Source organism: Meriones unguiculatus, chromosome 17 (genome assembly GCF_030254825.1).
Source record: "Meriones unguiculatus strain TT.TT164.6M chromosome 17, Bangor_MerUng_6.1, whole genome shotgun sequence".
In the NCBI taxonomy this organism is placed as follows: domain Eukaryota; kingdom Metazoa; phylum Chordata; class Mammalia; order Rodentia; family Muridae; genus Meriones; species Meriones unguiculatus.
The window spans coordinates 47125269-47143219 of record NC_083364.1 but is presented as its reverse complement, the minus strand read 5'-3'; the positions used below and the strand labels follow the sequence as shown (position 1 = coordinate 47143219).

Here is a 17951-nt window from a genome sequence, read left to right as displayed (position 1 = left end):
CCCAACACCAATACATCTAACTGTCTGATGGAATCACCCTTAAGGGTGGTCTGCATCGTCAAAGGAGAGCTGACTCAGGAAAGCACCTTTTTAACTGAATGTAAGGAAGAATTCTGAATGCTGCCCTCCTGGACATAGTTTTCAGTAACATTCTTGCCCATCACAAGCAGCATGACATAACACTATCCAACCTCAATCAAACACTGTTCCTTTTAAGGTGGTCTACTAGACTGTTGCGGGAAATTCTCTGTTCTTTTCAGAGCCATACTAAAGGGTTGCTCCCACTAAAGGCCTCCCACCCTGAGCTTTCCCCTGGCCTGGAGTGTTTCCTTTCAGCCTCTCTCCAGTGCTTCTGGAAAAATCAAAACCCAGTACAAAATGTTCCACCTAAAAATCAGATATCGTTACATGAGCCGACAGTTCAATACCCACTTTGTGTTAATGTAAACAACCATGAGTGAACATTAGTCTTCTGAAACAGGGCACTGGTGAAACACGGCCCAGCTCTCTCCTTGTTTATAAGCTACCCTGAGCAGGGGGTTCCTCTGTGGGTAGTCTTCTGAGAGTTCCCTAAAAGCAAGGGCCAAGTGGAGCAAAGGAGAGTGAACACTGTTAGTTTTATGGCCGAGGCATACATAAAATACAAAGAAGTAATCAGACCTGAAGGTGCGTGTTTGTACAAGATTAGAATTGAGTGCAGAGGAGAAGATGAGTTCACCCGCAATGATCTCATTTGCAACACTATTCTCTTGGGCTGCTTGAGGGCAGGTCTATTCTGGTTTGAGGGTTGGCGGAGCTTTCCGTGTCCTCACGTGCATCACTGCATCACAGACACCTAAACATAGTCTAACAAACAGGCAGCAGGACTCCAGAAGGCTCTACCTTGTTCACTGTTCCCGCCGTTAAGCAGGAGTTCATCGTTTTGCCGCTTCAGTTCTGTTATATACTTAAAGGCTTGGTCCAGGATCATGTTCTTGCTCTGCAACAGAAAATGAATGATTTAAACATTTCATTAAAAGGTAAAACCTGTAAGAAAACATGTAAAATGCTGGATTTATCAGATGTGATATGTAACTTGTGAAAATTCAAATTAGGTACAAAGTTCAACGGCTTCTACTGCTCGTTTTTATTTTTACTAAACACCTTCTGACCATTTACTGTGTCAGGCTCTGTTCTAGATACAGGAAAGCAGGAAACCTTTCCCCCCCACACAGATGCACACATGAATCAGGCGAAAAGCTCAGTTGGTCAAGTGCTCTCTGTGTAAGCATGAAGACGGGATCTCACTTCGCTGAAGCTAAGTTTTAAAAGCCAGGCAAGGTGGTGTGCACTTGTAATTCCAGCTCTGGGAAGGCGGAGTCAGCCAGCCTCATCCATCTCTCAAGCCAGGGGGAGATCCTGTCTCAAGAAGTTAGTTGAAAGGGATGGGTGTGGTTGCCCACACCTTTAATCCTAGCACTGAGGAGGCAGAAGCAGGCAGCTTTCTTAGTTCAAAGACAGCCTGTCCACGTAGAATTCTAGGCCAACCAATCTAAAAAGTTAAAAAAAAAAAAAAAAAAAAGAAGAAGAAGAAGAAGAAAGTAAGGTGGAAGGCAAGTTCACCGAAGGAACAGCACAGAAGTATACGCTGGTCTTCGCATGTGTGAGCACACGAAAGTACACCCCCAAAACACATGCACATACAATACAGATAAAGCCAAAATGCTTGGCTCCTGAAGAATGACACCTAAAGTTGTCCTTTGGACTCTACACACATGTACAAATGAATGCATGTGCATGCACACACACACAACGCCACTATACACTGCTAACACATATAATGAGGTGAAAAGGTTCAGCATGATTCACAAGTGGCAGAACAAAGGATAATCAGAGAGGATAAGGGAGGAGCTTGGAGTGGCAATGTGTGGGCTGACGGTTTGTGGCCCCTTCCCAGGTTATAGTACAACTGCTGAGCTGTAATGTGATGATTTGGAGCGGAAGTCTGAGAGGGTGCTAATCTTATCAAAGGGCTTAGTCCCTCACAAGAAGAAAGAGATATGGAGGAGGTTCAGCACTCAAGAACATTCACTGCTCTTGCAGATTTAACACCCTTATATGAAGAAACATGCTAGAAAGATGGTTTAGCAGTTAAGGTCACTTATTGCTCTTGTAAAGGACCCAGGTTTGGTTCCTAGTACCCACCATGGGGGCTCACAACCACCTGTAACTCCATTTCTATTGGCTCCAACAGCCTCTTTGGCCTCCGCAGTGTCCTGCATCTATACAGTGTACATAAACTCAAACATTCACATAATTAATTAATTTCTTTAAAAGAGAAAAAGTGTGGCAGTTTTTCTCTCTGTACCCTGTGAGTAGATAATTAGGACTAGAATAGTTTTTAAAGGTTTTATGTTTGGAATTATGTTTGTGTTGTAGTGTGGCCTTAGGCACATGAGTGCACAAGGAGGCCGGAGGTGCTGAATCCTGTTGGTCTGGAGATACAGGCGCTTGTGAGATGCCTGACAGGGGTGCTGGGAACCAAAGTTAGGTCCTCTGCAAGAGCAGTCCCTACTTTAGCTGCTGAGCCATCTCTTCAGCCCAAGGGTTGGAATCTTCACTTTAGACTTCTCAGCCTCCACAACTGCTGGATTAAGTAAGTCCCTGGATCCATGATACTTTGTTACTGCTGCAGTGTTTTTGAAAGGGGAGCTTTGGGAGCTCGCTGTGTGGTGACTCCCAGGAAAAACCTGAAAAGGACAAAGCACACCCTGAAGCTATCTGGAGGAAGAAGGAGTGGGTTGTGGGCTCAGAAAGCAAACACACTTAGGCAGGGCTGTCCCTGGTGTGTGTCAAGACAGGACGAGTCAATAAGACATACTGGAAAGACTAGTTGGAGAACAGGCCTCAGAGGGCCTATATCAAAATGTTAGATTTCAGTGTTATTCTCTACTGACAACCACAACCTCAAATTACCCTAAATAATTCACTTTGTGTCCCCCCATAAGCCCCTTCCTTCTCACTGAGAAAGGATTATCACTTGACTGAGTCTTGGTGCTATGTTCTTACTATATTCCATTTCTAAATGCTTTTAAAATGTTATATTTTAGACCAAAGCACTTCTTTATTCTTAAAATTTCTGAAGATTTATTTTATATTTCTAATTATGTGTATATGAGTGCATTTGTGTGGAAGAAAGTGCCATGTGCAGGTATCTATAAAGTGCTGAAGAGGACACTGGATCCCTTGGAGCTGGGGTCACAGATGGTTGTGAGCCACTGACCTGGGTGTTGGGAACAGAACTTGGGTCCTCTCTAAGAGCAGCATGCCACTCTCCAGTGCCATGGTCTTGATAAAGTTTGAGACTGAAAACAGAATGTGGGAACTGGAAGATGGGTCAGTCAGTAAAGTACTTGCCATGCAAGCATGAGGACCTGAGTTCAGACTGCCAGCACGGGTCATTGCAGATCATGTCTGTAATCTTAGCACTGGGGAGACAGAGATGGGGAGATCGCTGGAGCTTAGTAGTCAGCCAGTTTGGCTGAACTGAATCATTGAACTCCATGTTCAGCGTGAGAGCAAGTCTCAAAGAAATAAGGAGAAAAGCCATTAAAGAAGTTAGCTAACCAGATTATGTCAGAGGCAGTCCCTCTTCCCGTTACTATGGAACCCACTTGAACACTAAACTGCCATGGGCTACATCTGTGCAGGGGTTCTAGGTTATCTCCATGCATGGTACTTGGTTGGAGTATGAGTCGCTGGGAAGACCCCCCGAGGGGGGAGAAGCCTTACCAGGCCACAGAAGATGACAATGCAGCCTCTCCTGATGAGATCTGATAGACTAGGATCAGAAGAAAGGAGAGGAAGACCTCCCCTATCAGTGGACTTGGGGAGGGGCATTCGTGAAGAAGGGGGTGGGAGAGTGGGATCTGGAGGGGAGAAGGAAGGGGCTTATGGGGGGATACAAAGTGAATAAAGTGTAATTAATAAAAATTAAAAAAAGAAGTTAGCTATCATTGACCTCTGGTCTCTACATGCACATGCAAACACAGGCATGTGTGAACATGAGCGTGCATGTGCCCATACACACACACACACACACACACGACTACACACACATCACATAAACATAAACTCACAGAGAACAAAAACAGTATGTGCACATGGCAAAAATGTAAATAATATGAAGGGATAAACATTGAAAAGCAACATTCCTCTATGTTCTTGCTCTCCAGATCCTGCCCTAGACACAATCATTATGAAGCTGCATGCTATCCTTCCAGAAATAATCTATGCTGATCTATTCTTTATAAACCCAGACACAGCTTCTGGGAGGTGGGTCACTGGGTAAAAGTACTTTCTGCACAAGCATGACTATACAGGAATTTTAATTCAGCAACATGGTTATTCTGGCTGGAATACAGACATCCATTTAATCCCAGGAGATGGAAACAAACAGATCTTTGAGTTCAAGGCCAGCCTGGTATAGAGCAAGTTTCAGGTAAAGAAAAGCTCAGGTCCAGGCATGCTGGTACATGCCTTTAATCCCAGCAATTAGGAGACAGAGGCATGTAGATGTCTTCTCTCTCTTCAGGCAGTTGGGTTGAGTCAGGGACCTGAGAGGCAGTGCAGGGAAGGGGAGTTCAGTACATGAAGGTCAGCAGAGGCAGTTGAAGCAGAGAGCAGCAGAGAGAGGAAAAAGAGAGGAGGCATTTTTACCGGGGGGAGTTCTATGGAGTCAGGGTGAAGATAGAACAGGCTAGACACAGGTAAAGAAGAAGAAGCCAGAGAGTGAAAAGGAGCCCAAAGATTAGAACAGATTGCTAGAGTTAGTTTGAGGCCAGGTAGAACAATTCAGTCAGAAGTGAGAGAAGCCAGATAGAATCAGTCACCTTGGAGACCAGTTTGAGCCAGAACAACTGCGTTGAACCAGCTATCCAGAGTTCTGAAAGAGCTAGAAAGGGTGAGCTTATTCAGCAGTAAGTCTCAGAGGCTGAAAACATTCTGGGCCTAGATTAGAGTGTATGGAGGCTAGAAGCTTCTAGGAATAGGCCTAGGTTAGCAGACAGAGGCAGTAAGCCTCAGAGACAACTAAATCATGAATAAAAGTTACTTTTATACATGAGGATCTGATTTTGAATCCTCAGAATCCGATCCCAGTGCTGAGGGTGGAGAGCACAGACTACAGGATTGCTGGGGTTTACTGGTTGCCAGCCTAGCCAAAACCAAACCAAATGAAAAGCAAAGAACCTGTGAACTCCAAGTTCAGTGAGAGATCTTATCCCAAAGGAATAAGGTGGAGCACAATAGAAGACAAGCAAGGATCTTACCTGGCCTTGGCCTGCATATATGTGCACATCTCCTTCACATACACAGTACATACACTCACACCTAGACAGAAGGATGCTATGAATATCATGCCATCCATCTTACTAAAGATGTGTCTTAGAGGCACTTTCATATCACATTGGGGTGGGGGATGGCTAGCTGACTCTTTCTAATGACACATTTCTTTTACTTGTCAGTTCATTACCAGGAAGCATTTAAGCTATCCACTGGTCACTTCTGGTTTCGTTCTTTTGACTTTGAAGGCCATGGTCAGGAATGACTGACTTCCACTCCAATATACATAGTATTAATGTCTCCAGTCCTATATTGCTCTCTCAGGTGTCCATTGCGACGACTTAGTGCTTTGATTCAATAAGCTTCAGTTCTGGGTTCCTTCAACTGAGTTACTACAGAGACCCAGTATGCACACCTAGGAAGTTAGAAAGTTTACTCAGAGAAAGAAAATCAGGGGCTGGAGGTGAAACTCAGTGGTACAGTCCCCACACAGTATGTATGGTCCCAGTTTTAAATCCCAGTACTATAAACCAGAAAGAGAATATGAATCCTGTCTATTCTTAAAACAAGACTGAGGCCACCGTGGGACCTGATAATGCTCAGCTACCTGCCCGCTACTCAGGCAGCAGGGAGGGCACAAGACAGTGAAGACAGCCTGGAGGCTGCTCTGCTCTGGGACCAGATCGTCACTTCTGCTGCACATTCTAGACATTAACAAAGTGAAATGGTCACGGTTTCCTTTCTTGAACAACTTACAAGAACGGGCAATGGAAGCCAAGTGTAGGCAGGAAGGTAAGATTATACTGGGCAGCTTTCAACATGTCTGAGTGGCCCCTGCACTCAAGATGGAGAAAAAAAGAAAACAAAGTACAGCATAATTAGCCCAGTGTTAAGAAAACTATCCTTCTTTCTTTGCTTGACTTGATGAACCTCCTGCCCCGGGCTCCTGAAAGCAGGCACAATCTATTTTTAACAAAACAAACTTAACAAAAAACTCAACCAAACAAAATCCCACACACATTTATGGAAGTTCAATCACCCAGTAGGGATAGAAAAAAACTGAGGCGTCAAGGGAGGCAATGCTAAGGAGCAGGCTGATCCAGCCTTCACATCCCAAAAGCTCCAGAGCGGAGCAGCACTGCTACCGTCCTGTTGGCAGAGGGGGAAGGCCACGGGTCCATGAAGGGGATTGGAACGGTGACACCAAGCACCCCGGAGCCTGAGCCAGTCCATAAGGGTAAACTTCTCTCCTGCAGCACTGCCTCCAGACCAGCAAGCCTGAAAACAGGGCTAGCACCAAGGCCAGGCTCAGAGCGACCCTGCCCGCTCAGCTACACAGAGCAACTTCATTTGAGCTAGAAAATGTCAACTTCAGGGCCAGCTGGGACACAGCTAGCAAAGACAAGGCTCCTAAGTCACGCAGGGCAAAACACTGTGCACTAGGTTACGGTTCCAGACTCTCTAGCCCTGTCCGAGAACCTGTCCAGACCTCTGGCAAGCAGGCTCACACACTCCTTCACCCCTTCTCCTCCCAGGGAAGAGCCTGATGATGCTTTCCTGAGGAAAACACAACCAAACAGTTAGGGCCAATCACAAGCATATTTAATTAGCTTTTAAAAACTTTGATAATTCTTTTATTAATAAATTATTTCTCCTGCTCCAAAATCTTTCCCCCAAATAAGTATCTCAACCCCTCATGTGAAGAGGGCCGTTCAGTTGGGGGGGGGTGTGGATTATATGAGGGCCAGTTCTCCTAGAAGGTCAGGGTCCTAATGTTAAAACAGGTCTCTAACCTGTTTTCAGCCCCACCCCAGTCTGAAACGTAGGATGGTTAAATTTTAGTCCATTTGAGTGGGTGAGACCTGGTTTTGGGTCTGCCCCTTAGGTCAGACAGTCTTTTCAGACCTCAGTGTTGGGAAAAAGAGACCCCTTGTGCAATCACTTTGTGAGCCAGCCTGAGGCTCTTTTTCAGTTCTTGAGCCAGGAACAGGACAACCAGATACCAAGGAAGGCTTCCTGAAGGCTGGGCCCAGTGCCTGGAGATGACTCACTCATGCCTTATCCCACCTCCCCTGTGATTGGAGGTGTCTGGTTCAGGGTTGTTTCTGGAGAGCCGGGCTCATAATGAAAGAATTATGAGCTGGCTCAAGCCTGGGTGTTAGTCATGGCATCAGTGCCACACCCGAGCAGCTCTGTCCACGAGTCTCTTCCATAAGGGTAAACTTCTCTCCTGCAGCACTGCCTCCAGACCAGCAAGCCTGAAAACAGGGCTAGCACCAAGGCCAGGCTCAGAGCGACCCTTAGGGAAGGAAGGGGCAGGAAGGGGTGGGAAGCGTGGCAGTCTATGCCAGGCAGGAGGTGAGGTTACCCAACACAGCCAATGTACTTGCTCAGACCCGGCTCCAGGAGCCACTGCTAGAGCAGGATGGTACAGGGGAAGATGCAGATTTGTTTCTACTTGGCAAAGTAGGAAACTGAGGCTTGGAAAGTTGGGAAATTCCCAAGTAACAGCAACAACAAACCAGTTTTGGCCCTGTACCTAGCGCGTATCAGGAGCTGCTGCCTCAGCCCTAGTCTGGCTTGAGTGTCCCCATGACCCCCGTGCTACTGTGTGGGGTGGTGGAGGTGCCACTCTCCAGGGGAAGTGGTCCAGGGACATCTTTAGGACCCTCCACACCCATACGTTCCTCACACTGATCACACTATACCTGGTCACTCTTTCCAATCCTGGGGCAAGTGTGCAAATTCTGGATAGGGAAATATATGCCATTAGCTTTGAGCTGCAGTTGTGGTGGCAGCCACCAGGGTCAGTGATCCCTGGGCTAGGGGTCGTAGTGAATCACACCACTATAGGGTAGTTGAGCAGCTCCAATTAAATGGCTCCCCCACCTCCCCAAAGTAAAGGCAGGCTTTTGGCTACCTCATTCTCAAATGTAAAGCAAGCAAACAAAAACTCATATGTCACTACGTATTTAAATAATAAGGCTTATTATTTAGACAAAATTATTATTATTTACACAAAATATCTAAATGAAAAGGGGAAAAATAGAATGAATTGAATAAAATTTCTAGGTTAAGTCCATATAATACTTAGTGATGAGATTCTATGAAATAAGCATATGGCATGAGATAGAAAAAACAGAATAAAAAATAAATAAAAAGAACTCTTTAAAAGTAACTGCTAGAGGTAGAAGAGACCAACTAGTTAAGATTAAAAACACAGGACAAAAACACAAAACAAAACAAAACCAGAGGACACAGACAGGCATGATGGCACATGCCTTTGATCCCAACACTCAGGGAAGAAGCAGGTGGATCACTGTTGAGTTTAAGGCTGGCCTCAGCTACAAAGTAAGTCCAGGACAGCCAAGGCTACACAGAGAAACCCTGTCTCTAGAAAAACAAAAAAACAACAAACAAAAAACAAAAACAAAACAAAACAAAAAAACCCCAAGGACAGATGGTTCTAGAAGTCTCAGAGGGGGAAAAAAAGCCAAATAGAAGTCATTTGGTAATCTGACCACGACCACCTAGAAAACTGCATTAAGATTACACTGAAAATGCGCAAAGAATTAAAAGTACACAAGACTGAAGATATGACTCAGTGGGTAGGAATTCCTGCTGTGTAAACATGAAGATCTGAGTTCTAATCCCTAGAACTCACATATGAAGCCGGGCATAGCTACCCCTGCAGGCAGCTCCAGTGTTGTGGGGGATGGAAACAGACATGTAATGAATGGCAGTTGGGTGGTCCTCTCAAAAGTAATTAAGATGGAGAGCCAGTTGACCAATCAATGACCCCCACACCCATGAGGGCATGGGCAGCACAAACTAGAAAATGAAACAAATGAAAAATGAGGCTATTAACTTGACACCCCTCCCCCCATTAATGACAGGAAACAAATCACCCTAGAAACCAAAATAACTGAGAGCACTGTCTGCTAACAAGCAGCAAAAGAAAATATGGTGGATGCCTACGTGTTTCAGAGTGAGGGAAGGGATACTGGAAGGGATAGGAGGATACTCTGAGGGACACAGGACACAGGACTGCTTCAGAGCAGGGAGGAGTGGGAGGCACCAACCTGTTTCAGGGCAGGAGAGCATGGGATCAGTTCTCCTATTCTGTTTATTCCAGCATTGATTTTCTTCTTTCTGTGCCTCTCCACTAGAAAGAGGAAAAACAGATTACCAACCCTTATACTACTTGGCCAAAGTGTTCCATTTCCCTGGACAGAGGAACTGTCAGTAATGAAATCACATACAGAGGAGGAGGGGTCTAAAGGTCAGTGGCAGAACACCTTCCACTGGACCTGGAAAAATAAACTGAACCCTAAGCCAATAACCCTAAGCCAATTATTCACCAAAGATAAGTGACTAAGATTGTATATAAGATTTTTAAGAATGCAATATTTTAAGTCAAATGTTACAAAAATAAATGTATGCATCATTTTTATAAGCATTGTAAAGAAAATCATAAATAACTATACTGAAATGATAAAGAAGGGACTAGAAAGACAGCTTAGTGGTTTAGAGCACTGTCTGTTCCTACAGGAAAACCAGGGTTTGATTCCCAGCACCCACACAGCAGCTCACAACCATCTGTCCCTTCAGTTCAAGGGGATGCAAAGACTTCTGCTTCACAGGGCACACAACTGCTGCACAGACATGCGTGCAGGCAAACATCCACATATATTTAAAAAACCGATAAAAGACACTGTCAATAATGTGTTATTATTAGGCCATCTTTCCATTATAATTCAAATAACTAGTAGAGAGTTATTGATAAACAAATGTAGTTTTTAAATTACTTTGTGTGTGCACATGCATGTGCACACACACATGGAGGTCAGATGTGACTTTGAAGTCAGTTCTCTCTATCACGTCTGCTCCGGTTGTCAAGCTCAGGCTGACCTGCTCAGTGGCAAGCCCCTTCACCTGCTGAGCCATCACAACAGCCCAACTGATAACAAAAGCTGCCTCTTTTTGAGCAAATGAGAACTGTCTTTAAAATTTAAGAACCTTAAAATGCCTACCGTAAGATAACTAGGCCGTCATGGAATAGAAGCTATTGGTTATATCTTAAAATAGATAAGAAAAGGCATTGGTTTGGTTTGGTTTATCGTTTCTGGGATATCCCACTTTGGCCAGGTAGGATCTTTTCTGTTCTAGAAACAGGGAGTACCAGCTAACACTAACAATCAACTTAGCACAGCCTAAGATAACCTAGGAAAAGAGAATTTTAAAGGGGAATTATCTAAATCAGGCTGTCCTGTGGTCATATCTGTGGGCGACGGTCTTAACTACAAATTGATGCAGTAAGTCTGTGGTGGGTGCTCCATTCTGTATGCAGAGATCCTGAATGGTGTATGAGAGGAGGAAGGTAGCAGAAAACAAGCAAGAATGTATTTATTGTTTCTTTGCTTTGACCATTAATGTCATGTGACTAGCTACTTGAGTTTCTGCCTTGAGTTTCTGTCAGTGATGAACATCAACTTGGAATTGTAAACCAATTAAATTTGTTCCTCCCCTATGTTGCTTTTAGTCAGGATATTTTATTATGGCAACAGAAATGAATCTAGTATACAAGGCAATTGACAACTTGCTAATTAACTGACAAAATGTTCCAGACTGGCATGCTAAAACTCTAAAACAAGTAAGACTACAAAAGAGTTCATTTAAATAATTTCTATAAGATGCTAAAAGTATAAACATGCCTCTTGGGCTGGAGAGATGGCTGAGTGGCTGAGAGCATGTACTGCTCTCCCAGAGAACCTGATTCAATTCCTAGCACACACATTAGGTGGCTCACAACCACCTGTAACTCCAGCTCCTGGGGGCTCTAAACTTCTGTGGGCACCTGCGCACACCAACACACATAATTAAAAATAATAAAAATTTAACACATGCACATAATAATAAATTATTCTTGGCTATCTTATACGTCTTTATTTCTAATAAGTGATTGCAAGGTTTTTAAGTATGGTTTACTTTATTAATTTTCTAAAAAATTGTACTCATTGATATCCAAGTGAATTTCAAAGATGATAAACTCATCCCACCAGTGTTCAATGTATCTTTCTGGATAAACTCTCCCCAGAGATCCTTGCCTTATGTCTATCTATAGTTGCAGATGTGGAGTAATAGAAAGTAACTTTAATTTTTTTCTGGTGCAGAATACAGTCTCTAATTCAAAATAAATACAAATTCAAAATAAATATGCCAAAGTGAAAATGGATACACAATTAATGTTGTATACTTACCTGGCTTTGGCCTGTACTTCTATCATTAGAGATAAGATCATATTTTTTATACATATGTTTTTATGATAGAAGTCTGTACAACCTAAGACTGCCCACATGCACTAGGCATAGCGGCATGTAATGCCAGCCCTCAGGAGGCAGAGGCAGGTGGCTGTCTGTGAATTCCAGCCAGCCAGAGCCACACAGAGAGACTGTCTCAGAAGGAAGACTGCCACATGCTAACAGCCCACTGCTCAGCTTCCTCAGGGAGCTGCCCTCTGGAAAGTGTGCAGACATAACCCTATTCTCCCGATGTCCTGGGTGAAACCCCTTCCAACAATATCCCCCCAAATATTCTAATTTCATAACAAATCCAAAATAGGCTATAAATTGGATGTTATACAGTCAGCTCTATGAGGCTCTGGAATATTTTATCAATAAGAACAATAAATTTGCCCTTTCCAAAATATAACAAATAATTCCATGTTTACAACATAAAAGCTTATTATAATCAACCATGGCATAACTGATCCTGGCAAAGTTCGAGTTGCTGCACATACCTGCATTGTGTGTCTCCCGGTTCTTCTTTCTGAAATGGAAAGTGCACAGACAGATGACAGGAAGATAACAAAAAAGCATTTTTTTAGTTTCATCTTTTTCATCTTTTCCATCTGTGTTCTCAGGTTATCCAAACTCTTACATAACCATGAAAACAAATTTTATAAAACCATATTTATTGCATCAATAAAAAACCACCTGAAGAAAAAAGATTAAGTGTATATTATAGTAAGAAAAGTTTAATGCAGATCTTCCTTCTTTCCTTCTTTCCTTCCTTTCTTCGTTTTTTTGTTCCTTCCTTCCTTCCTTTTTCCGAGACAGGGTTTCTCTTTGTAGCCTTGGCTTTCCTGGACTCTCTTTATAGAGCAGGCTGGCCTCGAACTCAGAGATCTGCATGCCTCTGCCTCCCTGAGCGCTGGATTACAAGCGTGCACCACTATGCCTGGCTCAGATACTTTCAGATAAATTTAATAGACATAATTTTGAAAAGTAAGAACAATTCTTTACTGATAGCCAGAAATCACACGCTAAGAACAGAGTCAATCACAGAAAATCTTCACTATTTGAAACTGTAATTCAAGTGCGGATGTGCAGGGGAGGTGCTGGGAGCGGCAGCAGGAGTGAGTAGGAGAGAGGAGCAACAGCACGGGGCAGCCTTGCCATTCCCGTCAAGGGAAACGTGGTGGCGACAACACTTACGGTGTCAGCCGTTTCCAAGTCATCTTTTCCATCTGTGTTCTCAGGTTATCCAAACTCTTACATTTTCTTAAAATTTGTACTAAAGACATTGACTTTCCCATTTTGCATAATTACCTAACACATTAGCTTTCACCAAGAGCTATTTGGTGAAAGAGAATATAGTAGTTTTAACGTTATCAAAAGCAGTGGCCACACAATTCTACGCAGACATTGCCTAAAGTGCTAGAAACTCAGAAGAGGCTGTGAGAAAATGAAAGTAACGCTATGTATATTGTCACTATTGGATTATAATGTTACAATAAGTACAATCTAAACGTTTGAGGATCTACAAAAGGAATACAGCATGCCAGTGAAAATGTCCTAGAAAACAAATGTGTAACACAGATTTGATATGTTTTAACTACTTATGACCATTCTTACTTGTCACCCTTCTGAGGTAAATTTTAACCATGTGAATCTCTTAGTAAATCTATTTCCATCCACCCATACATAGTTCTGAAGATTAATCATTTTCTAGAATACAAATGCAAGTTCATTAAGGACTGTTTAGCAAACTAATTCTGTTTCCTACCCATCTACATGATATTATTTGGGGCTGTGGATACACACCTGTGTTGCTTTTTTGTAGGCGTCTCATGCTCTGTCATTTCTGGCATGGTGACAGTGATAGGAACCTACAAAGGGATTAAAAAAAAAAACCATATCAAAACAGATACACCAAGATGTTTACTCATTCTGGAGTTTGAAGAAATCAAATGGCAATTCGATTTTAATACCAAAATGCTACATACAAATTAACACAGAAAAACACTCCTGTGGGTATTATGGGTGAAAACAGGAATAAAGAAATAGGATGCAAGCTTGAACTCTCAGCACTCAGAAGGTTGAGACAGGAGGATCGTGAGGGTAGAGCCTGTCTGGGCTGCATGGTCAGTATCAGACTAGCCTGGGCTTCAGAGTAACATCTCACTGGGAAAGCTGGGAAAGGGTTTGGCCAGCATGAACTGTGAGGACACATGGCCAGACCACCCTCCAGAAACAATGAAGGACACACACTATTTTAAGTAGCAGATGTAAAACATGGTGAGGCTTTCTTCAGCTTCAAAGTGCCAGAAGTCTCATGTTATCAATGGAGACCCACTAAAATGTGGGTGTGAAAACCTTATCAAAATTTAAAATATGAAGACAATGGATTTTCCTTTCTTCCTTCATTCTTTTTCTCTTCCCCCTCTCTCTATTGAGTTCAGAGATGGCCTCAAAAACTTGTAATTTCCATGCCTCAGCTTCCTGAGTGTTGAGATTATGGGCATACACAACTACTTGGCTATGAACAGATGTCCTATAGGAAGACATACACATAAATGGGGAATTCCCAGAGGCAGAAACATTAATATGTGAAGTAGAGTTATACAAGGTCAGCAAGACTACTGGTGATTTCCTTCTCCTCTGTGATTTTCCAGAGTTTGATAATGAAACTGTTAATGCTTAACTTCCAGGAATCGTAAAAGCCTTCCAGAAGAGGCCACCAAGCTAGAGTACCTGTTGGGCTGGCTACAAGGAAGAAGGTACATATATGACTTCCCTTTTTCTTCTGGGAAGGTAAAAGGGGTACTAAGTATAGAGGTGAATTCAGAAAGCATGAGTTTAAAATATGGCTGTGCCACTTTCTAGGTGTTTGGTCATGAGCAGATTCTAACCCCTTCTGAACCTCAGTTCTATATAACGGGGTTGTTTTGAGAAGGGACTAAAATAATGCAAGGAAGGTACATCACTGTGGTGCTTGGAAGCAATCAGGATTCAGGGAATGTTAGCACTGAATATTTACAAGATATTTTAGAATAAGTACCAGCCCTAAAAAGGAGGGCGTCTGAAGGAGAAACACAGGAGAGGGCCTGACAGGAAGTCCTGACTGATATGGCCTGTGGAGAATATGTAGTCAAAACTCATCTCTAGGGCTAGCCAGATGGCTCAGTGAGTAAAAGTGTTTGCAACCAAGACTGATGATCTTAGTTCCTTACAGAAGAAACAGGAACTGACTCCTGCAAGTTGTTTTCTGACCTTCACACATGCCATGACAGTCCACACACGCATGCATGCGCAGACATGCACACATACACATCCAACTATTATGTTTTTCAAAAATAACTCACTTCAGCAGCACTGTTCCTGCACTTCCTTCTCCTTACAATTGGTGAAGCTTCCTAATGCCTGAAGAACCACTCCAGTAGATAACCAAGGAACAGTAATGCGGGATAAGCCAGCAAGCAAGCACACAAGCAACCCAGCTCCTTTCTCACCCAAGGAGTTTGCAGAGTTTCTTCACTTTGGATTCCTGGCTTCCAACACCTCCTCTTTCTGATTCAAATCTATCATCCTCTGCCAGAAGATGGTCTCTATAGGTTATATTTTCTTCTTACTACAAAAAAGAAAAACCAATGAGTATTCATAGCCACCAGGTATCCATGAGATGACGCTGGCAGCTGACAGCAGGCAGGCAAGTTTTAGAGGCATGAAGAGAATCCTGACCTTTCTCCACCACTGGAGGGCAAGCAGATACAACTATTCTCAAAAGCCTTTTTTCAATGGGTAACCCATGTTCTACCCCCTAAAAGGGGATCTTATAGGTCAGGGAGAGCATGCAGACATGCTCTCTTCATTTCTATATGCTCATGGTCCCTTGGGCCTTCATTGCCCACAGATCTCATTTATGTCTAATATTAAGACCTATCCTCAATTCTAAAAGTATCTTTTCTTCTATTTCCTATTTTCCTTATTTAAAATTTTATTTCTCTCTACATGTGTATGAGAACTGTGTGGTGTGTGTTCACATGTGTGTGCATGAGGACATTCATGTGTGAATGCAGTTGCATGAGGTGATGCCAGTTCTTTTGGTTGCCCTCTATTTCACTCTTTTTGAGGCAACGACTCCCATTTGAACTCAGAGTTTGCAGTCAATATGGCTAGTCTCCACAGCGAGGCTGTTCTGGAAGCCACCCTCAGAGGCTGGAATTACAGGTGAGCCGCCATGCCCATCCAATATTTGTGAATTTGGAGGATCCTTACTCTGGTCTTCCCACAGCAAAGGCTTTAGGTGTGCCCCAACTCATTGACCCCTTCTTTTTTGTAGAAGTGACTGACAACTTGTTCAGAGCTAAGAAGGTAGGCTGAAGATGTGTGGCCTGTGTGTGCAACAAAAAACATGCTTTACAGCCTCATGCCAGACCTACAAGTGAGAAGGGGTAGGAGGGCCTAGGATTGTAAATCTTCTTGGGTGACATCCCTTTCTCCTTTCTTTTCTTCTTTCTCTATGCTCAGAAAGTCTGAGAAACTCAGCTCTATTTTAGAATAATGTTTCTTAAGTATGCATAAAGGACTATCTAGAAGGTACCAGTACTTTCTGTCTGTGGGTTTCACGTCTATGAGTCTGTAGGTGAAAGAAAACATGTGGAATTTATGTTTCTGAGCCTAGGTTACCTTACTTAAAATAATGTTTTTCAGTTCCACTGATTTCCTGCACATTTCATAACTTAATTTTTTTTATAATTGAATAAAATTCTATCATGTACATTACATCACCCATTCATCTGTTGATGGGCATCTAGGCTGACTCCATTTCCTTGCTACTATGAAGAGAGCAACAATAAATATGGATGGTCAGGTGTCTCTATAATAGCAGATATAACCATTTGGGTATATACCCAGGAATGGTATATATCAAGAGTGGGTCATACACATATGGAAATTTTATTTTTAGTTAGTTTTTTTTTCCTTGTGTGTGCATATGCATGCACTCCTATATGTGTGGTTTGTGTGTGTGTATGTGTGTGTGTGTGGTGTACACATATGAGTGTTTAAGTGCACCCACTTTTAGAGGCCACAGAAAGACATCTGGTAACTTCCTCTATCACTCTCCACTTTACTGCCCAATTCAAAGCTTTCTATCTTGTCTTCTTATACTATAATAAATAAGAGTGAAGAAAGTAGTCACTCTCCTGCTGTTCCTAATTTTAACAAAAATGTTATTTAAGGGAGTGTAAACTATTGTAGCCACTGTAAACATCAATGTGGAGGCTTCTCAAAAAACCTACATCTAGGGCTTGGGAAGTGGCTCAGTGGGCAAAGTGCTGGCTGTGTAAACATAAGATTCTCAGCACCCACATAAAAAAAGCTGGGTATGGCAGCACATGCCTGTGACCTCTGCCACCACGGATGGAGACAGTGGGAGCCCAGAAGCTCACTGGTCAGCGAGTTCGGCTGACACAATACGCTCCAAGTTCTGCAAGAGACCTCTCCTTTAACAATTAAATAAAGTCAAAGTCAACCTCAGTTCTTCATATGTGTATGCACAGGTAGTGTACATGTCCACACATGCACATACATAAACCTATATACAGACATACCTACATATACACACACATACATACATACTATACATATGTACACATACTCACAAAAAGATCTAAAAGGAATATAGATTAAAAAGAGAAAAGTTAAATTATTCCCATTTGCCCTGCAGACTATCAATGCAGATGCTGAGACTTATGGGCAACCTTTGGGCAGAGTGCAGGGAATCTTAGGAAAGAATTGGGAAACAGTAAGATCTGGAGAGGACAGGAACTCCACAAGGGGAGCAACAGAACCAAGAACTCTGAGCACAGGGGTCTTTCCTGAGACTGCTATTCCAACCAAGGACTATGCATGGAGATAACCTAAGACCCCTGCACAGATGTAGCCCATGGCAGTTCAGTATCCAAGTGGGTTCCATTGTAATAGGAACAGGTTCTGTCTCTGAGATGAACTGGTTGGCCTGCTCTTTAATTACCTCCCCCTGAGGGGGAAGCAGCATTACCAGGCCACAGAAGAAGACAATGCAGCCACTCCTGATGAGACCTAATTGACTAGGATCAGAGGAAGGAAAAGAAGTCCTCCCCTATCAGTGGACTTGGGGAGGGGCATGCATGCAGAGGGTGGAGGAAGGGAGGGATTGGGATGAGAGGAGGGAGGGAACCACAGGGGGGATACAAAGTGAATAAAGTGTAATTAATAAAGAAAAAAATTATTCCCATTTGTAGATGACATATTTCTGTATTTTAAAAAACCCCATGGGAGTTCACGCTTACACACACACACACA

At 43.0% G+C, this 17951-nt stretch overlaps 1 protein-coding gene across 2 annotated transcripts in view; it reads right to left on the bottom strand.

Moving 5' to 3' along the window:
* Usf3 (upstream transcription factor family member 3) overlaps window positions 1-17951 on the bottom strand; it is a 55800-nt gene that overhangs the window by 14065 nt on the left and 23784 nt on the right. Inside the window, exons 2-6 of one of the 2 annotated variants that reach the window (XM_021662763.2) lie at window positions 15116-15234; window positions 13428-13492; window positions 12122-12150; window positions 9405-9487; window positions 883-979 (exon numbers count right to left, since the gene is read on the bottom strand). In XM_021662763.2, coding sequence (XP_021518438.1) covers window positions 883-979; window positions 9405-9487; window positions 12122-12150; window positions 13428-13474 — 256 coding nt within the window. In that variant the 5' untranslated portion in view covers window positions 13475-13492; window positions 15116-15234. The remainder of the gene's footprint in view (window positions 1-882; window positions 980-9404; window positions 9488-12121; window positions 12151-13427; window positions 13493-15115; window positions 15235-17951) is intronic. The other variant, XM_060370461.1, reaches the window with a different exon arrangement.